Genomic DNA, 24,966 nt, shown 5'->3' with positions numbered 1-24,966 from the left:
TGAAACTATGTCTAAAGACTGTTCACACCATGTGGAAGCCATAGGAAAATCTGGTTGATATCCCTTTAAATGGAGTGACGGCATGCAATGGAACTTTCAGGAAAAACAGCATTACCGGGTTGGATTTTCCTCAGGTTTTCGCCTGCAATATCAGTTCTGTTATACTCACAGACAATATTTTGACATTTTTGGAAACTTTAGAGTGTTTTCTATCCTAATCTGACATATGCATATATGCATATTCTAGATTCTGGGCCTGAGAAATAGGCAGTTTCATTTGGGTATGTTTTTCATCCAAACATCAAAATACTGCCCCCTACACTCAAGAGGCTAATTACCAATGACGACGATACAGCCTATAGCGAGGAGGTAAGGGCTCTGGGGTTGTGGTGCCTGGAAAACAACCGCTCAGTCAACGTCAATAAAACAAATGTGATAATCGTGGACTTCAGGAAACAGCAGAGGGTGCCTCCGCCTATCTACATCGATGGGACCGCAGTGGAGAAGGTGGAAAGCTTCAAGTTCCTTGGCGTACACATCACTGACAAACTGAAATAGACCACCCACACAGACAGTGTGGTGAAGAAGGCGCAACAGAGCCTCTTAAACCACAGGAGGCTGAAATGTGGCTTGTCACCTAAAACCCTCACAAACTTTTACAGATGCACAACTGAGAGCATACTGTCGGGCTGTATCACCTCCCACAACCGCAAGGCTCTGCACAGGATGGTGCGGTCTGCCCAATGCATTACCGGGGGCAAACGACCCGCCCTCCAGGACACCTACAGCACCCGATGTCACAGGAAGGTCAAAAATATCATCAAGGATAACAACCACCTGAGCCACTGCCTGTTCACCCCGCTATCATCCAGAAGGCGAGGTCAGTACAGGTGCATCAAAGCTGGGACCGAGAGACTGAAAAACAGCTTCTATCACAAGGCCATCAGACTGTTAAACAGCCATCACTAGCACATTAGAGGCTGCTGACTATAGGCATAGACTAGAAATCACTGGCCACTTTAAGGAATGGAACACAAGTCACTTTAATAATGTTTACATATCTGGCATTACTCATTTCATATGGATATACTGTTTTCTATACTATTCCACGGTATGTCTTTCACTTAATAAAGTTAATATATTTTGCATTACTCATCTCACATGTATGTACTGTATTCTGTACTATTCTACTGTATCTTAATCCAGTCCTCTCTAAAATTAAATTAAATTAAAAAATTAAAAAATGCTCGGTCATACGTATATAGTCTTAATTCATTCCTACTTAGATGTGTGTATTGGGTATATGTTGTGTAATTTGTTAGATATTACGGCACTGTCGGAGTTAGAAGCACAAGCATTTCTCTACACCCGCAATAACATCTGCTAATCACGTGTATGTGACCGATACAATTTGATTTAATGTGATATAGCTGCTGCCTTGGCTAATAGGGATCCATAATAAATACAAATACAAATTCCGTTATCGTGGAATTGCCCTTCCACAATGAGAGCAAATTGCTGCTGAATCGAACGATCATAAAGACTGGGTTGTGGCTAGGAACATTAGATTGGTTTATTCTAGCCAAGCTCTCTGTAGAGGGAGCACTTGTAAACATCATTCTAGCTTCTTCCCTTCCTTGAAGTGATCACTGGTCTAATGAGATAGGAGAAATCAACGGTTCCACATCATAGCTTTAACCAATCCAGCCTAATCAATGATTACTTTGAGGTAGGGACTGGGAGTCAGGAAGGATGCATTGTAAGTAGTATTGGAACGGGCAACCAGAATACCCACAGCGCCACTCTGACCACAGTTCTCTTTCTCCAGAGTGCTTTGGGCCAGTGGGGCGTCAATCTATGGTCTATTACCAGTGAGCCTTTGCCTCACCCCCAGGTCCAACCCAGCTCTCTCTTAGCCATTAGGCTTGGTCTAACACAATAGTGCCCTACTATTCTCAGGTGCTGGTTATGGGAATGGGGGATTTTTCCTCTCAGCTCCCACTGTAAGAATAAGGATAATGTCCCAAAAATAGCTGTGTTGGAGTGAGTCTCCAAACTATGAGAGACAGGGAAAACGGAACAGATTGCCTACATTAACAGCTCAAGCCACCTCCACTACCGGTAATCCATCTATACAGCGAGACATTGAAGTGTGGAAACGCAAGAAACGCCTTAGCATTCAAGAATACAAACAACATACAGCATGGAATAGCACGGCACATAGTGTAACATTTTAGAATAATAAAACACAGCTATATGTATGCAACATCTGAGCTCGTGGCGGGGGGTTAGGCTAATAACGTGCGCCTTTGGTCTTGACATACCCGTTCTGTGGGTGTCACAGGCACCCACCATTACAGCTATAATTGATCATGCTCTGTGTTCGTGTGTTCACAGTGACTGACTGCACTGATTACTCTTACCACCATGTGTCTGTATAAGTGTATGTGTCCAAGACAGGAAGTGTAGTGCAGGTGTGTAGTATGTGTGGGTGCATTGTACGTATGCGTTGTGTTCATGTGCCTGCGCACATGCATGCGTTAAATGTGTGTACAGACCCTGGCGAGGATACAGTACTCACGGACTGGCTGCACAGTAGGAAACCTGACATGGCATCATTAGGTGCTTACACCATGCCATCATAAATTAAGCAGGGAACTATTGAACCAGTTTTGCAACACAAAGCTGTTAGAGGGCAAGGAGAGAACGTGAGCCCCGTGACACTTCCACCACACACAAAACCATACGCTGATTTTCCATATCACACAAGAGAATGGCCCTGGACTGTGTGTTCACTCACTAAAACATGCAAGGTCTGCCTTTTATGACATAACTCAAAGATTCTGTTCCAGATTTGCCTGGTGTATTGCACACAATGTGCATAAATGAGATATTCTCATATTTTCATGTCAAATAGAAGTATAGATTTGATACATTTCTGAAACTCTCATGTACACCACTCACTCGTGGTGTCTAAGAAAGCCATAAAAGTCATTATTTCTCTCCAAAAGGATACATTTCATTGCCAATTTTGAAGCAGGACTACGAAATCTGTCCTCTGTATCACTCTTCCATCATTGCACCTCTCTTTCCCTTCATCAGTACAGGGAGTAGCTGAGCATATTTGCATCACAGTTAGCTGTCAATGTAGTGGCGCCTGTGCTAATGCTAAATGAAAAAGACACACCCTTCAGCCCTGGTCTCTGTAGTTTTATTGGTCTAACTTTGGATGGTGAAGAGACACTAGAACTCATACTGCTGTTTAACAGTCTTTTGTTTCTTGCACGCTGCCTTCCTCTGAACTCAGACAAATACCGATGTCGGTAAAGTGAAGACTTATTTTATCAAATCATTTCTCTCTAATTATTATTACGTGATTAAATTAATCACGTAAATGTAATTAACTAGGAAGACGGGCACCAAGGAAAATCTTCAGATTACATAGTTATAATTTTCCTAATATTTTAATATCTGATCAATTCGTCTTCTAATTAATGAATTATTCTTTACCTCAAGTTAGTCTCATTCCAAACGTCGTAAATTGTTGGTTATCTGCACAAACCCAGCCTTTACTATGAATCATTCATACATCAATTGTCTTAATAATTTATTTAGTAACTAACTAAATAATCACTGAAATGCATAAACAAACACAGTAGATATGGTTACAAGGAAATGATAGGGGAGGTTCCCTAGTGGGCTAAGCAGATATGACGGCTTGGTGGACAAAGGGAAGTGCGTGTGGACTGAAAAGGTCGGGAAAGACAAAGGGAATCACTACACAGTTGATAATTATATTAATTGAAATGCTAATCATTTGCATATGAACGCTCACTCATTCGGGAATAATTGCAATCAATATATATTTATGCCCAATGTGTCGTTGTGATCTCTGTTGGAATCGTCAGTCCTTCTGTTGGAGAGTTCATCTGAGTCTCTCTCCCTCTCTGTTTCCCTGAAGAGCAAAGTCTTTCGTGGTTAGAATGGATACTTCAGAGTACTGTTCTCTTAGAATAGATGTTTCGGCGGTTGTCGGTCTTCGCATCCCAGTTTGACATAATTTCTAGCTGCAGACTAGTAATTATTATCTAAGATTTGCTCTTATTCTGTAACCATTTCCCACCGTGTAGCCACTGCTCCACGTGGTATGGTTAGGAATTCAACAACCATTGCACCCTTAGCTTACGCTGAGGTTTTTGTGGTCTGAAGAGGATTTCCTCAGGTTTTATTCATAACAGTAGAAAAGGGCTGTGCCATGATGCCAGATCATGTCTGTGCTCACTGGGGCGGGCCAATGACTTCCTTTTAAAGCTTTAAAGGGAATACAAATCTTTCACATTAAAGGTTTAACATCATATTACATAATTCCACAAATAGTTTCATCTTTACTCATTCATTTTATACAAGATTTAGATGCAAACCCCATAATTGAGAAATTTACATATTCAGAGATAAAGTAAGATGTGTTTCCTGTTTAGAAAAGAAAACACACTTGTCATACCCATCCCTTAAGTGTCCACTGACCATTCCCACCTTCTCACAAGTGGACATTTTGTGTCAAATCCCCATTTTGGGGATTTTGGCGTTTGCCATGTGAAATCCTTTGTTCTCTCTATGTGTCTCTTCCTGCGTGGCCAGGGGGAGAGAGTCTCCGCCAGGAATTTATGACCTGAGATAAGGCCAAACTACGACCAACAACATTGGACACTCTATGGAACAAAAAGCCTTCACTATATCATCCTGGAATATCCAAGGCCTGATGTCATCTGCCTTTGGCCTTAAGAGCAGGAACCCGGACTTCACCAAAGAAATCGGTAATACAGACATTGCCATCCTGCAAGAAACCTGGTATAGAGGATATGGACCCACTGGTTGCCCTCTAGGTTACAGATAGCTGGTAGTCCCATCCACCAAACTACCAGGTGTGAAACAGGGAAGGGACTCAGGGGGTATGCTAATTTGGTATAGAGCAGACCTAACTCACTCCATTAAATTAATCAAAACAGGAACATTCTACATTTGGCTAGAAATTCAAAAGGAAATTATCCTAACAGAGAAAAATGTCCTCCTGTGTGCTACCTATATCCCCCCACTAGAATCCCCATACTTTAATGAAGACAGCTTCTCCATCCTGGAGGGGGAAATCAATCATTTCCAGGCCCAGGGACATGTACTAGTCTGTGGCAACCTAAATGCCAGAACCGGACAAGAACCTGACACCTTCAGCACACAGGGGGACAAACACCTGCCTGGAGGTGACAGCATTCCCTCCCGCATATGCCCCCCTAGGCACAACTATGACAACATAACCAACAAAAACGGGTCACAACTCCTGCAGCTCTGTCGCACGCTGGGTATGTACATACTCAATGGTAGGCTTCGAGGGGACTCCTATGGTAGGTATACCTATAGCTCATCTCTTGGCAGTAGTACTGTAGACTACTTTTTCACTGACCTCAACCCAGAGTCTCTCAGAGCGTTCACAGTCAGCCCACTGACACCCCTATCAGACCACAGCAAAATCACAGTCTACTTAAACAGAGAAATAACCAATCACGAGGCATCAAAGCCAAAGGAACTGAGTAACATTGAGAAATGCTATAGATGGAAGGAATGCAGTTTGGAAACCTACCAAAAAACAATTAGGCAACAACAAATTCAATCCCTTTTAGACAATTTCCTGGGTAAAACGTTCCACTGTAATAGTGAAGGTGTAAACTTGGCAGTTGAAAATCTTAACAGTATATTTGACCTCTCAGCTTCCCTATCAAATCTAAAAATCTCAAATAGAAAACCGAAGAAAATTAACGACAATGACAAATGGTTTGATGAAGAATGCAAAAATCTAAGAAAGAAATTGAGAAATCTGTCCAACCAAAAACATAGAGACCCGGAAAACGTGAGTCTACGCCTTCACTATGGTGAATCACTAAAACAATACAGAAATACACTACGGAAAAAGAAGGAACAGCATGTCAGAAATCAGCTCAATGTAATTGAAAAATCCATAGAATCTAACCACTTCTGGGATAATTGGAAAACACTAAACAAACAACAACATGAAGAATTATCTATCCAAAATGGAGATGTATAGGTAAACCACTTCTCCAATCTTTTTGGCTCTATAACAAAGAATAAAGAGAAAAAACATACACATGATCAAATACAGATCTTAGAATCAACTATTAAAGACTACCAGAACCCACTGGATTCTCCAATTACATTGAATGAGTTACAGGACAAAATAAAAATCCTCCAACCCAAAAAGGCCTGTGGTGTAAATAAATATACAGACAACAAATTCCAATTGGCTATACTAAAACTCTTTAACATCATCCTTAGCTCTGGCATCTTCCCCAATATTTGGAACCAAGGACTGATCACCCCAATCCACAAAAGTGGAGACAAATTTGACCCCAATAACTACCGTGGAATATGCGTCAACAGTAACCTTGGGAAAATCCTCTGCATTATCATTAACAGCAGACTCGTACATTTCCTCAATGAAAACAATGTACTGAGCAAATGTCAAATTGGCTTTTTACCAAATTACCGTACAACAGACCTTGTATTCACCCACACCCTAATTGACAACCAAACAAACCAAAGCAAAGGCAAAGTCTTCTCGTGCTTTGTTGATTTCAAAAAAGCCTTCGACTCAATTTGGCATGAGGGTCTGCTATACAAACTGATGGAAAGTGGTGTTGGGGGTAAAACATACGACATTATAAAATCCATGTATACAAACAACAAGTGTGCGGTTAAAATTGGCAAAAAACACACACATTTCTTCACACAGGGTCGTGGGGTGAGACAGGGATGCAGCTTAAGCCCCACCCTCTTCAACATATATATCAACAAATTGGCGTGGGCACTAGAAAAATCTGCAGCACCCGGCCTCACCCTACTAGAATCCGAAGTCAAATGTCTGCTGTTTGCTGATGATCTGGTGCTTCTGTCACCAACCAAGGAGGGCCTACAGCAGCACCTAGATCTTATGCACAGATTCTGTCAGACCTGGGCCCTGACAGTCAATCTCAGACCAAAATAATGGTGTTCCAAAAAAGGTCCAGTCACCAGGACCACAAATACAAATTCCATCTAGACACTGTTGCCCTAGAGCACACAAAAAACTAGACATACTTTGGCCTAAACATCAGCGCCACAGGTAACTTCCACAAAGCTGTGAACGATCTGAGAGACAAGGCAAGAAGGGCATTCTATGCCATCAAAAGGAACATACATTTCAACATACCAATTAGGATTTGGCTAAAAATACTTGAATCAGTCATAGAGCCCATTGCCCTTTATGGTTGTGAGGTCTGGGGTCCGCTCACCAACCAAGACTTCACAAAAAGGGACAAACACCAAATTGAGACTGCACACAGAATTCTGCAAAAATATCCTCCGTGTACAACGTAGAACACCAAATAATGCATGCAGAGCAGAATTAGGCCGATACCCACTAATGATCAAAATCCAGAAAAGAGCCGTTAAATTCTATAACCACCTAAAAGGAAGTGATTCCCAAACCTTCCATAACAAAGCCATCACCTACAGAGAGATTAACCTGGAGAAGAGTCCCCTAAGCAAGCTGGTCCTGGGGCTCTGTTCACAAACACAACAGGCTATGTGCCCACTGCCCACAGGTGGAAACTGAGCTGCACTTCCTAACCTCCTGCCCAATGTATGACCATATTAGAGAGACATATTTCCCTCAGATTACACAGATCCACAAAGAATTCGAAAACAAATCCAATTTTGATAAACTCCCATATCTACTGGGTGAAATTCCACAGTGTGCCATCACAGCAGCAAGATGTGTGACCTGTTGCCACGAGAAAAGGGCAACCAGTGAAGAACAAACACCATTGTAAATACAACCCATATTTATGCTTATTTATTTTATTCTTGTGTCCTTTAACCATTTGTACATTGTTAAAACACTGTATATATATAATATGACATTTGTAATGTCTTTTATTGTTTTGAAACTTCTGTATGTGTAATGTTTACTGTTAATTTTGATTGTTTATTTCACTTTATATATTCACTTTATATATTATCTACCTCACTTGCTTTGGCAATGTTAACATGTTTCCCATGCCAATAAAGCCATTGAATTGAATTGAATTGATAACAGAACCTGGTCGTAGGAGACAGAGCGAGAGAGAGAGGGGGCGGGGTGCCACGATCTATACCCAGAAAGGGCCACGTCATGACACCGAGTAGAGCAACGCAGCAGACTTTCTTTTCACCGAGGCAGTATCCCACTTAACACAAGAGGAGGGGAGGTTGTAACTCTGTCCCGTTACCTGTCTCATATGCCTCAGAGTAGGTGGCTGAGCGGAGACAAAGACATATTACTTGTTAAAGCAGACAGAACAAGTATCCATTTACAAAGGTGTCGGCTCATCAAAGAGGTGAAATTATTTAAAGGGAGTCCTTGTTGTGTGGAGCCCTGTGTATCTGTTACTGTTACAGATTTGTATCCAAAGCCCTGCCACTCTGGAGGCTCCTGAAGAGAGAAGAGAGAAGGGAGATGGGGAATAGAATTTGGGGAAAGGAGCAACAGAGAGATGGAAGAGGAAAGTAGATGAGAGAAGCAGGGGTGATGAGCAGTGAAGATAAGCAGAACAAAGGGATGGGGGAGATACGCAGAAGGCAAGAAGCAGGGTAGAGGAGAAGCATAGGAGAAAAGCAAGGAGAAAAGTGGGGGAATGGTAGAAGAGAAGTAGAGAAGAGTGAAGGAGAGAAGGGGAGATGGAGTGAGGGAATAGTAGAGGAGGGGAGGAAAGGAGCAGAGAGGAGAAAAGCATGGTTGCGGTACGGAGATGTTGGACAGGTTTCATCCAGGCCTATGGGGTGGAAAAGAGGACATATGGCCTGATTGTGCTACTGTACCGCCTCAGCCTCACCTTTGTGTAATAATCCTAGAATGGGGAATAAATAAAAGACAGTAGGGAGCAGGAGGTTGTTACCATACTGCAGCTCCTTCTGCGTTCAACTCGTGCCTGTGTTTTCAACAATTGGTTTGGCATACAATATTTTTGAGAAGTGGTTGAAACAACGGAGCTAGTTAACATATTTCATTTTAGATCATTGGCCTTGCCAGGCTCCTGTCTAACTAGAAAACATGTTTTCAGGAAACAGGTTTCAAATAATATATCACTATGAAAATAACGTCATACCTAAAAAGGACAAGATGTTTGTTTTGCCCAAGCAATATAGCCCCCACTAACACAACAGCTGCTAATTTTCTCATTTTAATAAGTCCACATTTTCACTGTGGTATTTGAGGGAAAGTGAGAAAAGGAGTCATATGGACAAGCATCCAGCAGAAACATTGAGAAAAGAACTTGATGACGGATACAATCACTGTCATAGAGGCCTTTGAGGTATATCGACTGCTGGGAGGAAATTAGCTAAAATTCCAGGCTGAAGGCTCACTGAAAGACAGAGAGAGAGTGAGCAAGAGGAAGAGATAGGAAAAGAGAGAGACAGGAAAGGAGAAGGGGGGGCCTGAGACAAAGAATAGGAGGGAGGGAGGAGATACAATCAGAGAGAAAGGAGAGAAGAATACGGGGAATATGAGAGGGGAGATAGAGATCTACATCCATGTGAGAGAATTATGAGAGTGAGAGTTACAAGACATTGTAATGATAAAGATACACTTTCTCAGTCTGAGCTAGCCAATCAGGTTCAAGTGATAGTAAATGCTAAGCCCAAACTCACAATGAGGGAGTCTTCTCTACTGTTGCAATAACATCCACTTATCATCCTGTTACTGACAGTGTGTGACCTTAACACAGAGGGACCAATCAAACACATATACTGTTTCAAACTGAGAACCACAGCAAGGTGTACATTCAGAGACTATCTCAAGCTAGGTCCCCTGACAACCCTAAAGAGAGAAGACAAATCAACTGTCTTGTTTCTAGCTCAGATTCCATTCAATCTGCTCAGGGTGGGACTTGAGAGCAGACAATAGCAATCACATGTGACGCAAGTGTCTGTGTACACAATAACAGTAAACGATGAGAGAGAAAGGTGAGCCTACATCCCCCCCATAATGGTCTAATGGAGCAAAGCCCAAAGACTGCATGAAAACAAACCAGATAAAGATGCAAATTAGTCAAGGAGAAATAATGTTTTTCTGAGACCCATCCAACAAAGACTTTAGATGTGCCTTTAGCTCTGTTTTTCATAATGGGGAATGCAAGAGAGGGTATTGTGAGATTCATTTTAAAGGGATACTTTGTGATTTTGGCAACGAGGCCCTTTATCTACAGTGTGTTCAGAAAGTATTCATACCCTTTGACTTATGCCACATGTTGTTGTGTTACAGCTTGTATTCAAAATTGATTAAATCTTTTTTTCTACACACAATACTCCATAATACTCCAATCAACACACAATACTCCATAATGACAAAGTGAAAATATGTTTTGAGAAATTATTGAAAATGGATTGAAAATGAAATACAGAAACATCTCATTTACATAAGTATTCACAGCCTGTTAGATTCACCTTTGTCAGTGATTACAGATGTGAGTCTTTCTGGGTAAGTCTCAGAAACATTAATGTTGTCTAGGTAAGCAACTCCAGTGCTCCAGTGTATATTTGGCCTTGTGTTTTAGGTTATTGTCCTGCTGAAAGGTGAATTAATCTCCCAGTGTCTGGTGGAAAGCAGACTGAACTAGGTTTTCCTCTAGGAGTTTGTCTGTGCTTAGCTCCATTCCGCTTATTTTTTATCCTGAAAAACTCCCCATTCCTTAACGATTACAAGCATAACCATAACATTATACATCCCCCACTAAGCTTGAAAATCTGGAAAGTGGTACTCAGTAATGTGTTGTATTTGCCCCAAACATAACACTTTCTTTTCAGAATAAAAAGTAAATTGCTTTGCCAATTTTTTGCAGTATTACTTTAGTGCCTTGTTGCAAACAGGATGCATGTTTTAGAATATTTTTTATTATGTACGTGCTTCTTTCTTTTCATTCTCTCAATTAGCTTAGTATTGTGGAGTAACTATACTGTTGTTGATCCATCCTCAGTTTTCTCCGATCACAGCCATTAAACTCTTTAACTGTTTTAAAGTCACTATTGGCCTTGTGGTGAAATTCCTGAGCGGTTTCCTTCCTCTCCGGCAACTAAGTTCAGAAGGACGCCTGCATCTTTGTAGTGACTGGGTGTATTGATACACCATCCAAAATGTAATTCACCATGCTAAAAGGGATATTCAATGTCAGCTTTTTTATTTTTACCCATCCATCTATAGGTGCCCTGCTTTGGAAGGCATTGGAAGACCTCCTTGGACTTTGTGGTTGAATCTGTATTTGAAATTCACTGTTCGACTGAGGGACCGCACAGATAATTGTGTGTGGGGTACAGAGGTGAGGTATTCCAAAATCATGTTAAACACTGTTATTGCACACAGAGTGAGTTCATGCAATTTATTATGTGACTTTTTCAGCAAATGTTTACTTCTGAAGTTATTTAGGCTTGCCATAACAAAGGGGATGAATACTTATTTACTCAAGACATTTCAGCTTTTATTTGTAATGAATTTGTAAAATGTTGTAAAAATATAATTCCACTTTGACATTATGGGGTATTGTGTGTAGGCCAGTGACACAAAATCACAATTGAATTCATTTAAATGCAGGCTGTAACACAATAACATGTGGAAATAGTCAAGGAGTGTGAATACTTTCTAAAGGCATGTACTTCCCCAGAGTAAGATGAACTTGTGGATACCATGTTCGTCTTTGTGTCCAGTGTGAAGGAGGTTAGAGGCAGTTCTCACGGGCCAATGCCAACTACCATTAGTGCAAAAACTGGAAGTCTATGGCTATCTCCTACAGTAACATTTAAGAGATCAGCTCAGCATGACTTTAATGGGTCAGACAGGACAAGGTCACACCCCAGAAATTGTACAATCGCCAGCTCATCAAGTAAAGGATCAAGAGCAGTAATTAAGTGCCCTCTATTTTATGGTGGGCCACTGTTTGACCTTGCATCCATTCACTCAACATTAGTCGTTTTTGTAATGTGTCAAAGATAGTTTCTAAATGGAGCAGACTAACCAGTCTGACAACTTATCACAGGAGAGTGAACCCTCGCCACTCATCTCCACAAAATGTCGGCTAACAAGAACCACCCATCAGACTGCATAGTGTATGTTTCACGAGACTCACTAAAGAATTCCAAATTGTCTGGTGTATTTCATCATGCGAGAAAGGTATCATAACATGTTGTCACCATGAGAAATCAGCACCTGCAAAGCCTTCCTTGGAGTATTGCGGATGGACAACTGTAATCTCAGGAGCCCCAGTATCTGCTGGTTTTCTTTACCCCCTGTCATGGCAATCTCATAATGGCCAGTTTGAAGGTAATAACAAAAACCAGCAGACACTCCGCCATCCAAGCACCGGAGTTGAGCGCCCATCCCTAATATACTGACACAAGATTCCCTTACGACGACGATAATAAATAGGCCTATTCATACTTGTCATCATTAACCATCAGCATAAGCCGAGTCCATTAATTGTGGAAGCCTAGTATAGGCTAGGAGGAATACTGTAATTCTATTCCATGAAGAACAAAAAGGAAACACATTCATATTAAGGGGATCAGATAACAGGTCACTCCGAGGTAAAGAAACCTCAGAAGATCTTCCTGGAATAGTCTGTAGCAAGATGGAGTAGCAAGATGGCGCCGACAGAGAGGGTTGCCTCGCTTCTAGTCCTTTGGAAACTATGCAGTATTTTGTTTTTTTATGTATTATTTCTTACATTGTTAGCCCAGAAAATCTGAAGTATTATTACATACACCCGGGAATAACTATTGGATATCAGAGCGACGTCAAGTTGCCAACATTATGACCAGGAATACAACTTTCCCAAAGTGGATCCTTTGTTCGCACCACCACCCAGGGCATTTCATCTGATCACAGAGGCCGACCCAAAACAACATTGCCGCAGAAGAGGTAGATGGAGCGGCCTCCTGGTCAGACTTCGGAGGCATGCACATAACTACCGCTTCCGAGTATTTTAGTCGCCAAAGACCAGTCTCTAGATATTAAGGTAGACGAAATTAGGGCAACTCCATTTCACGGAAACATGGCTCTCTCAGGATATGTTGTCGGAGTTGGTACAGCCACCGGGATTCTTTATGCGTCGCGCCGACAGAAATAAACATCTTTCTGGGAAGAAGAAGAAGGGTGGGAGCGTATGCTTCATGATTACCAACTCATGGTATAATCGTAACAACATCCATGAACTCAAGTCCTTTTGTTCACCTGACCTAGAATTCCTCACAATAAAATGTCGACCATATTATTTCCCAAGATAATTCTTGTCGATTGTTGTCACAGATGTGTATATCCCCCCTCAAGCTGATACCCTGACGGCCCTCAAGGAAATTCACTGGACTCTATGCAAACTGGAAACCATATATCCGGAGGCTGCATTTATTGTAGCTGGGGATTTTAACAAAGCAAATTTGGGAACAAGGCTAGCTAAATTCTATCAGCATAGTAATTGTAGCACTCATGCTGCAATACACTGGATCACTGCTTCTCTAACTTCCGTGATGCATACAAGGCCCTCCCAAACCCTCCAGTCGGGAAATCTGACCATCACTCCATTTAGCTCCTCCCGTCCTATAGGCAGAAACTCAAACAGGATGTACCCATGACAAGAACTATTCAACGCTGGTCTGACCAATCGGAATCCAAGCTTCAAGATTGTTTTGATCGCGCGGACTTGGAAATGTTCTGGGCAGCCTCAGAGAATAATATTGACTTATACACTGATTCAGTGAGTGAGTTTATAAGGAAGTGCATTGGAGATGTTGCCCCCACTGTGACTACTAAAATGTACACTAACTAGAAACCGTGGATAGATTGCGGCATTTGTGCAAAACTGAAAGCGCGACGACCGGATTTAACCATTGAAAGATGACTGGGAATATGGCTGAATACAAACAGTGTAGTTATTCCCTCCGCAAGGCAATCAAACAAGCGAAATATCAGTATAGCGACAAAGTGGAGTCGCAATTCAATGGCTCAGACGTATGTGGCAGGGTCTACAGGCAACCATGGACTACGAAAATAAAACCAGCCACATCACGGACACCGACATATTGCTTCCAAACAAACTAAACACCTTCTTTACCAGCTTTGAGGATAACATCAGTGCCACCGACACGGCCCGCTACCAAGGACAGTGGGCCCACCCTCTCCTTCTCTGTGGCCGATGTGAGTAAGACATTTAAATGTGTTAACCCTCGCAAGGCTGCCAGCCCAGATGGCCATGCACGCCTCCAACTCAATCATCAGGTTTGAACACGACACAACAGTAGTGGGCTTGATTACCAACAATGACGAGACAGCCTACAGGGAGGAGGTGAGGGTACTCGGAGTGTGGTGTCAGGAAAACAACCTCGCACTCAATGTCAACAAAACAAAGGAGATGATTGTGGACTTCAGGAAACAGCAGAGGGAGCACCCCCATATCCACATTGATGGGACAGCAGTGGAGAAGGTAGAAATTTAAGTTCCTCGGCGTACACATTACTGACAAACTGAAATGGTCCACCCACACAGACAGTGTGGTGAAGAAGGCGCCACAGCGCCTCTACAACCTCAGGACGCTGAATAAATGTGGCTTGTCACCTAAAACCCTCACAAACCTTCACACATGCTTAATTGAAAGCATCCCGTAGGGCTATATCACCGCCCACACCCGCAAGACCCTGCAGAAGGTGGTGTGGTCAAACCACCTGCCCTCTAGGACACCTACACCACCCAATGTCAAGAACAACAACCACCCGAGCCACTGCCTGTTCACCCCGCTACCATCCAGTAGGCGAGGACAGTACAGGTGCATCAAAGCTGGGATCAAGATTCATCAACTGAGACATATACTGAAAAAGTTCCACAGACATGTAATAATGTGTTCTTGAACAAAGGCGCGGGTCAAAATCAAAAGTAACTGTCAGTAGCTGGTGTGGCCACCAGCTGCATTAAGTACTGCAGTGGTCATGTGGTTTGGCCTCAGGCCAGTAAGTGTGAGTGTCCTCCTCATGGACTGCACCAGATTTGCCAGTTCTTCCTGTGAGATGTTACCCCAGTCTTCCACCAAGGCACCTGCAAGTTCCCGGACAATTCTGGGGGGAATGGCCCTAGCACTCACCCTCCGATCCAACAGGTCCCAGACGTGCTAAATGGGATTGAGATCCGGGCTCTTCGCTGGCCATGGCAGAACACTGATATTCCTGTCTTGAAGGAAATCACGCACAGAACGAGCAGTATGGCTGGTGGCATTGTCATGCTGGAGTGTCATGTTAGGATGAACCTGCAGGAAGGATACCACATGAAGGAGGAGGATGTCTTCCCTGTAACGCACCGCGTTGAGATTGCCTGCAATGACAACAAGCTCAGTCCGATGATGCTGTGACATACCACCCCAGACCATGACGGACCCTCCACCTCCAAATCGATCCCGATCCAGAGTACAGGCCTCAGTGTAATGCTCTTTCCTTCGACGATTAACGCAAATCCGACCATCACCCCTGGTGAGACAAAACTGCGACTTGTCAGTGAAGAGCACTTTTTACCAGTCCTGTCTGGTCCAGCGACGGTGGGTTTGTGCCCATAGGCGACGTTGTTGCCGATGATGTCTGTTGAGGACCTGCCTTACAACAGGCCTACAATCCCTCAGTCCAGCCTTTCTCAGCCTATTGCGAACAGTCTGAGCACTGATGGAGGGATTGTGTATTCCTGGTGTAACTCAGGCAGTTGTTGTTGCCATCCTGAACCTGTCCTGCAGGTGTGATTTTCGGATAAACCGATCCTGTACAGGTGTTGTTACACGTGGTCTGCCACCGCGAGGACGATCAGCTGTCCATCCTGTCTCTCTGTAGCGCTGTCTTAGGCGTCTCACAGTACAGACATTGAAATGTATTTCCCTGGCCACATCTACTGTCCTCTTGCCTCCTTGCAGCATGCCTAAGGCACATTCACGCAGATGAGCAGGGACCCTGGGCATCTTTCATTTTGTGTTTTTCAGAGTCAGTAGAAAGGCCTCTTTAGTGTCCTATGTTTTCCTAACCGTGACCTTAATTGCCTACCGTCTGTAAGCTGTTAGTGTCTTAACAACTGTTCCACAGGTGCAAGTTAATTAATTGTTTATGGTTCATTGAACAAGCATGGGAAACAGTGTTTAAACACTTTACAATAAAGATTATTTAAGATTAAGATTAAGAGTTATTTGGATTTTTACGAATTATCTTTGAAAGACAGGGTCCTGAAAAAGGGACGTTTCTTTTTTTGCTGAGTTTATATACTGTATTTTATACCATCTATTGCATCTTGCCTATGCCGCTCTGTCATCGCTCATCCATATACTTATATGTATATATTCTTATTCCATCCCTTTACTTAGATTGGTGTGTATTAGATTGTTGTTGTAGAATTGTTAGATTACTGTGCGATATTACTGCACTGTCGGACCTAGATGTACAAGCATTTCGCTACACTCGCAATGACATCTGCTAACCATGTATATGTGACCAATAAAATGTTATTTGATTAGATTTATTTAGTCTATCTCTGACTTCACCATTTTAAAAATATATAATGGAGATATCCAGATGGATGTCATCACTGCTCTGACTTTTTGCTGTCACCACAATGGCCGCTGTATTAAAAGAATCGGATTAAATCTGCATGTATTAAAAATGGCCTCATATGCTGCCCAATGGCTGGGATATTAGATGGACATGTTACTAATTTTAAGTTTAAAACCTTTAGTGACTACCCATCCCGCATGCGGGAGCGTAATCATCGACTGACACTAATTAGCATAACGCAACGGACATAAATTTCCTCGAAAATATTCCTATTCATGAAAATCACAAATGAAATACATTGAGACACAGCTTAGCCTTTTGTTAATCACCCTGTCATGTCAGATTTTCAAAATATGCTTTACAGCCAAAGCTAGACAAGCATTTGTGTAAGTTTATCGATAGCCTAGCATAGCATTTTGTCCAGCTAGCAGCAGGTAACTTGGTCATGGAAATCAGAAAAGCAATCAAATTAAATCGTTTACCTTTGATGAGCTTCGGATGTTTTCACTCACGAGACTGCCAGTTAGATAGCAAATGTTCCTTTTTTCCAGAAATATTATTTTTGTAGGAGAAATAGCTCCGTTTGTTCTTCACGTTTGGCTGAGAAATTGCCCGGAAATTGCAGTCATGAAAACGCCAAAAATATTCAAAATTAGCTCCATAATATCGACAGAAACATGGCAAACGTTGTTTATCAATCCTCAAGGTGTTTTTAAAATATCTATTCGATAATATAATCATCGGGACAATTCGTTTTTCAGTAGGACCGATTGGAATAATGGCTACCTCTGTATTTTACTCGAGAGTCACCCTGGGAGCCATCAGGTGACCACTTTCGCAATGTAGCCGCTTACGGGTATTCTTCAACATAAATGCGTAAAACTACGTCACAATGCTGTAGACACCTTCGGGAATACGGAGAAAGAGTAATCTGGTTGATAGCCCATTCACTGCTCAATAGGGATGCATTGGAACGCAGCGCTTTCAAAACATGAGGCACTTCCGGATTGGATTTTTCTCAGGCTTTCGCCTGCAACATCAGTTCTGTTATACTCACAGACAATATTTTGACAGTTTTGGAAACTTTAGAGTGTTTACTATCATAAGCTGTCAATTATATGCATATTCTAGCATCTTGTCCTGACAAAATATCCCGTTTACTACGGGAACGTTATTTTTCCAAAAATGAAAATACTGCCCCCTAGTCACAAAAGGTTATTAAGGGCTTTGAGAGAAGGAAATAATATGTTACTTTTAGCAAAAACATCTACTTGAATTATGCCAGTCTATACATTTTAATTATTTGGGAGATGGACAATGTTATTCATGCTGAAAAATGCAAAGCTAATACAGTATGTAAATGAGGCTGATATGATTGTAATATCTCCTGCAGCTGGGCACATTACTATTCAGGTAGCTTAGATCAAAGCTCTACATGACCAATAGGTTTCCACTAGCAGGTGTGTGTGAATTTTCTTGACCATGACTAGGCTACATTTTATAATGTACTAGATGCAGTGGAAATTCATCTGTCAGATGAAATATAGGCCTACAGCACATTTCCTGTAGACAACAATAGAAATGCTACTCTGTGAAATAAGCAATTCATTTGGTGTTAGAGGTCGTTCGTGCAAAAGCCTTACAAGCTTTACTTGATTCATGTAGGAACAGAAGGATGATTATCCTCCCTGGAGGCTAGACTTATGGAAGTGCTACTACAATGGGCAGGGCACCAGAGCAGAGTCACTGACAGGCAGTGGGTGAGATGAAGGTGGCACTTTAAATTACCCACAAACACAAAGCCCACTATATTTACAGCTATATGGCACTTCCTTGTGATTGAATTAGACTACATTTCAACAGGAGGTGCACTTAAAGGAAACTATGTGACTGTGCAACTGGTAGACATGTCACTGATGTAGTTTTGCTGCTATTGAAATATGCCTTTACTGGACCTGCTTCTTTCCAACACCAGTATCAGAAGAGTGGGGGCTACACTCTAATCACCCCCCCCATCATTAAAGCTCTAATAGTTAACATTATGCAAGGGTGGTTCCCTTCTAATAATGACTACCCTACCATTAATCCCATGCCAGAAGACTAGTTTCATTATATACTACAGTATAGGATATATTTTAATTACTTTTAAAAAGTATGTAGTCACTGTTGTGTGTTTATTATTTACAGTCGTCTTACCTTCTGCTGTCGTCTGGCCATGTCGGTGGGTTGCTTGGCATTAAAAGGGTAGGCAATGCAGCGCATTACAAAGACATAGAGCTGGAGCCTCTTCTTTCGCTCTTCCTCCTCCCTCTGCATCTTTTCCAGATCATCTTTCTCCTTATCGCTGGCCACCGAGGGGCTGGGGCTGGATGGGCGAGCACTGCTTCCCCGGCTTGACGGCTGGAGCCCACCAGAACTCTCGGTGGTCCGGCTGGGTGACACCCGTGCGCCCCCGGTATTTGGTGCCAACACCTCTTTGCGTTCTTCTTCTACCATCTCATCCGCTTCCTCCTCACTGGAAGATGGGTCCAACATGTTGGTGGTCTTGGATGGAGACTATCTAGACAAAGTGAAAAAGCGGAGACCAAAAATAATTAGTGCCACAGGTTTTTCAAGAACGACAGTGTTCAGAGACAGCTGCTATCTGTGTTGCATTGGCAACGCTAGAGGGGGGAGGGGGGGATGAGTAGAAAAAAATACTGATAAACTCGATGTAAACCAGGAAATCTCAGTTGAGAGGAATTACGAAAGCCCAAGACTGATGTAGAAAGAGAGTAGGCCTGGGCTGGTCAAACTCTGCACAAAAAGCTATTGAATTCGAACAAAATAAATGTGTAGTTGCTTACCCTACGAGTTTTCAGCGTTTAACTCTCCAGTCACCGCCGGGGATTTGCTAGGATGCTATGAGAAGGGGTGGGGTCGGATGAAAGACGATAAAGAACGCTTTTCAGTAGCCTGCTAAGCAACGCGCGGATGGAGAAGGTACCGGGAACTGACCATGGTTCTGAATATAAAGGCGAATTATAGCGGGCGGTGGGAGCGCAGTTGACGCGACAACCTATTTACTACATCCACCTGATGATCTGAGACATCTCCAATGGAGATTCTCACAAATTACGTCTTTTCCCACATCATTATTTATTTATTCCCAATATTCAATATTATTTCCGCAAACTCCACTTGTTGCCCTATTCTGAATTTGATACATGGAATAGTCAATAGTCAGACTTGAAGTGCGTGATTTAATCGACTATTAATTCCTATATGTTTGTACATTATAGTGCCTATGTTGCATTGTTCCCTAGTATGCCTAGGGTAATATTGCCTATAGGGCCTATATCCTACGTATCAGAATTGAGCTGCAAAATTAAATCAGTATGGTGATGACATATATGCGTTACAGAAAACACATTTAGCCTACACATCTCCACGGTTGTCATCAATCTTCAATGCTGACAGCATGATGCCTGGCCCTGGAGTAATTGTCAACGTTTTGTTAAAAATACATTAGATTTGAAAAAAAACAAAAAACATAAACTGCTGTTTTAAGGATGAAATTTCAACCACAGGAGTGTGTCATCATGGTAATCAATTTTCAACATACACAAACCTTGTATAAAATATGTTGAATTTGTACCTTTGAAACAACACAAGATCTTCAACATTATATCCACTATCAGAAATAAAACAGTCTGAACAGACAGCACCTCTTACTGGAGGGCTGATTTATCAACAGCTATACTTCTGATCTCCATCCAGTTTTTTAACAAAGCCCAGGCCTGCTTCGCTTTGAGTTTTGTCACGGACTACTACCAATGTACAATTATGTGAATTGTTACGTTTTAATAGCTAAATAGATTCACTGTTGCTATCGAAGTCATAGGTAAATCATATATCATCAATGATACTATTTAGTATTTGCGAAGTCATCAACAGCTATTGTTTCAATTCAACCCAGGGTTCAACTAAAACTAGACAATACATATAGGCCTTGGGTTCAAGCTTTGGTTGATTTCCAATGTAATAATTCATGTGTTGGATTCACATCTCCATCAAAAAGCAATTTTAAAGAATAGCACTAAATCAAACTTAATTTGAAGTGCATTTGAAGTTTGATTTTATTTAGTCACATTTAGTCACTTTAATTTTGGTTGAGATGGAGACTTGAATCCAACATATCAATTTTTAATTTGTAGACAAACTGGAATTAAAGCAAGACTAAGTCAGTGACACAAAATATCTGCTTTAAATGTTGATATTTGGTTGCATTGACAACCAAACACAATTCAATATCACTTTAGCAATACAATAAATAACCTATTAACTTGTGGACAAGTTAACAAATGATATGTTGGATTCACGTCTCCAAGTACACCACAAATAAAAATTAAGGAATAGGATTAAGCCAGTGGCTCAGATGAAACGATCCAAGCATTAGCATCTCCTTTAAATGTTGATAGTTGCTTGCATTGTCAACCAAACACATTTCAATATAACTTTTGTAATACGTTAACTAGCCTAAAGTTAAGGCTAATTAATGTAACAGTATTTAATTTAATTTAAAATGAGTAACACATCCATTGCCACAGAGGTTACTGTAACTAAAGTTGATGATAATGTGGATGAAAATATATTATCTTTTAGGCATGTGATTTTGACTGAAAACAGAGTAGCCCAAATTGACATTTTAGCATTCAAATGTAAGAATTACTTTTTTTTCATTATCAAATTAAAATGTATTGGTTACATACACAGTTATGCAAATGCTATCGCAGGTGCAGCAAAATGCTTATGTTTCTAGCTCTAACATCCTACACCGGGTCCGACACTCTGTCAGACCCGGTGTAGGATGTGGCTGTACACTATTACGGATTACAAAGGGAAAACCAGCAGTGATTTTCCCAGTAATGCAAATATCCCAGATGAGCTGAATGACTGAATGACAACAGTGAGCCAGGCATGAGAGCCCCTACTGTTTTGTAGTATCCAATTGGTAGTGACAGTCTTGTCTCATCGCTGCAACTCCCGTATGGACTTGGGAGAGGCGAAGGCCGGGAGCCGTGCGTCCTCCGAAACACAATCCAGCAAAGCGGCACTACTTCTTGACACAATGCCATTTAACCCGGAAGCCAGTTGCAATGTGTCGGAGGAAACACTGTGCACCTGACAATCGTGTCAGCGTGCATTGTACCCAGCCCACCACAGGAGTTGCTAGAGCGCAGTGGGACAAGACCCTCCCCTAACCCGGACGACGCTGGGCCAATTGTGCGCCGCCCCATGGGTCTCCCAGTTGCAGCTGGCTGTGACAGAGCCTGGACTCGAACCAAGATCTCTATTGGCACAGCTAGCACTGCGATGCAGTGCCTTAGACCACTGCGCCACTCGGGAGGCCAGATGTAAGACTTAAATAGGTTAACACTCAAGGCCGCTGGGCCAGACATACGTTTAAACTCAGTTTTTCACAAATCCTAACATTTAATCCTAGTAAAAATTCCCTGTCTTAGGTCAGTTAGGATCACCACTTTATTTTAAGAACGTGAAATGTCAGAATAATAGTAGACAGAATGATTTTTTTCAGCTTTTATTTCTTTCATCACATTCCTAGTGGGTCAGAAGTTTACTTACACTCAATTAGTATTTCGTAGCATTGCCTAAATTGTTTAACTTGGGTCAAACATGTCGGGTAGCCTCCCACAAGCTTCCCACAATAAATTGGGTTAATTTGGCCCATTCCTCCTGACAGAGCTGGTGTAACTGAGTCAGATTTGTAGGCCTCCATGCTCGCACACACTTTTTCAGTTCTGCCCACAAATGTTCTATAGGATTGAGGTCAGGGCTTTGTGATGGCTACTCTAATACCTTGAATTTGTTGTCCTTAAGCCATTTTGCCACAACTTTGGAAGTATGCTTGGGGTCATTGTACATTTGGATGACCCATTTACGGCCAAGCTTTAACTTCCTGACTGATGTCTTGAGATGTTGCTTCAATATATCCACATCATTTTTCCGACTCATGATGCCACCTATTTTGTGAAGTGCACCAGTCCCTCCTGCAGCAAAGCACCCCCACAACATGATGCTGCCACTCCCGTGCTTCACGGTTGGGATGGTGTTCTTCAGCTTGCAAGCCTCCCCCTTTTTCCTCCAAACATGACAGTGGTCATTATAGCCAAACAGTTCTATTTTTGTTTCATCAGACCAGAGGACATTTCCCCAAACAGTACGATCTCTGTCCCCATGTGCAGTTGCAAACCGTAGTCTGGCTTTTTTTGTGGCGTTTTTGTAGCAGTGGCTTCCTCCTTGCTGACGGCCTTTCAGGTTATGTCGATATAGGACTCGTTTTATTGTAGATATAGATACTTTTGTACCTGTTTCCTCCAGCATCTTCACAAGGTCCTTTGCTGTTGTTCTGGGGTTGATTTGCACTTTCTGCACCAAAGTACGTTGACAGAACGTGTCTCCTTCCTGAGCGGTATGATGGCTGCATGGTCCCATGGTGTTTATACTTGCGTACTATTGTTTTTACAGATGAACGTGGTATCTTCAGTCATTTGGAAATTGCTCCCAAGGATGAACCAGACTTGTGGAGGTCTACAATTTATTTTCTGAGGTCTTGGCTATGTCATGACTGTCCTGATCAGGTCAGGTTACAGGAGACCACAACCCTACAGATGATCTCTCACCCCCAACAGAGGAGGAGAGATCTAGGGGTCTGAAGATGTGGGGGTTTTATGACCCCTCACACCCATGGTAAATCTTAGGCCACAGACAACATTCATTTGTCCTCTCACTATGGAGAACCAGCCTCAGAACATTAAACATGCAATAAAGGGACTTTGGAACAATGGTTTCCGTCAGTCACAATGGTGGTCATGACGATAGATGGAATATGGAAATGTATGTCATTTTTGTTTTGTTGTTAAAGGTTAATAGATTACGTTATTATGAAAACATTGTAACTGTAAGAGTTTTCATAGGATATGCTTGATGTTTATACATTGTACATTGTGTGGAAAATGTCCAAATGAAAGAGAATGTTTTGGTAAAGATGAAATGTGAAGTTAGTTGTCTAAAATTGGATTTGAGTCAAATGTAGACCTTGCTCTTAACTTGGTATGCTTAGAGAATTGCCCTAAAGGCGGTTACGCCCACTTCTGACCCAAGGGTATAAAACCCGTGAGTTAAGAATAAACAGATCAGACTAAGTGACCCAAGCTGCAGCCAAGGTCTAAAAAGTCAACGAACCCAAAACAAGGTTGAAAACAAATAAATCTTTTTTCTACCCATGCCCATGATGAGTAGCTGTGTCTAAGCGGGTGAATTCAAGCCGGACCACCTAACCTCCACTCTCCATCGAATCGTGGTATCTACACTGTTTCATTCCTACACTGTGAGCTCTGAGCTACAGAGCTGTCTGTCCTCAGAAGACCCCTCCCAGAGCAAGGGCGAGGAATCAGAAAAAAAAGGACACTGACATCGTGAGGACAACCAGAGAGTTGCGCCGGAGAAGTGCATCATTGAGAAGCCTAAACGACCCACACGGAGCTTTCCATCTGAGATCTCCCACACGTAATTACATTATATTCGGACCCATAAGAGCGGCAGTTCGGGGCAAGGCTAGGGTTAAAATAAGCATAACTGACAAATGCACCCAAATGTATATTTCTCGTGTACTTTCTCTTTTTCTCTCTCTTTTAAATCCACATTTTGGGTAACATGCGCCACATAGTGTGTTGGCCCGTTATACTAAGTTCTAATCAATAGCCTAGACTGTGTTTTGTGTATGTGTATTTTTTTATCATCATTTTAGCTTTCTAGTAAATAAATAATCCACTAAGATTGATGTGGTAAGAACTCATTGGTGGGACCCGGGTCCGTGCAGATTCCCGGATTATGTGACGTTCAGAATGAGATTGTAGAGGAAACTGATTAATTAGCGACTGTTGTAAAATCGATATTCTGATATTCTTTGAGTTAATTTGGGAAATAGAAACCCAATAAAACGAATTTCCCCATGGTGCCCCAGGTTAATGAGTTAAAAATTGCTTCGCAATTAGAAAACTTTAATCATTCGATGAGCAACAGTCATCACATTAACTAATACAACGTCAAGACAGCTAATTTCTTTTGATTTTCCATTGATGTCAAGCAAAGAGGCACTGAGTTTGAAGGTATGCCTTGAAATACAGCCACAGGTACACCTCCAATTGACTCAAATGATGTCAATTAGCCTATCAGAAGCTTCTAAAGCCATGACATAATTTTCTGGAATGTTCCAGGCTGTTTAAAGGCACAGTCAACTTAGTGTATCTAAACTTCTGACCC

The 24,966-nt window shown here is 41.9% G+C and overlaps 1 protein-coding gene across 5 annotated transcripts in view; it reads right to left on the bottom strand.

Moving 5' to 3' along the window:
* The window catches only part of cadpsa (Ca2+-dependent activator protein for secretion a), a 139,341-nt gene extending 119,680 nt beyond the window's left edge, over positions 1–19,661 (bottom strand). For 4 of the 5 annotated variants that reach the window (XM_024380273.2, XM_024380288.2, XM_024380294.2 and 1 more), the window contains exons 1-2: positions 19,488–19,661; positions 18,838–19,201 (exon numbers count right to left, since the gene is read on the bottom strand). In XM_024380273.2, the coding sequence (XP_024236041.1) occupies positions 18,838–19,176 (339 nt within the window). In that variant the 5' untranslated portion in view covers positions 19,177–19,201; positions 19,488–19,661. The remainder of the gene's footprint in view (positions 1–18,837; positions 19,202–19,487) is intronic. The other variant, XM_024380279.2, reaches the window with a different exon arrangement.
* Positions 19,662–24,966: the final 5,305 nt, after the last annotated feature.

Source organism: Oncorhynchus tshawytscha, linkage group LG02 (assembly GCF_018296145.1).
Source record: "Oncorhynchus tshawytscha isolate Ot180627B linkage group LG02, Otsh_v2.0, whole genome shotgun sequence".
NCBI classification, from domain to species: Eukaryota; Metazoa; Chordata; class Actinopteri; order Salmoniformes; family Salmonidae; genus Oncorhynchus; species Oncorhynchus tshawytscha.
Note: the sequence above shows the minus strand (reverse complement) of the source record. Positions and strands in the feature narration are given on the sequence as shown.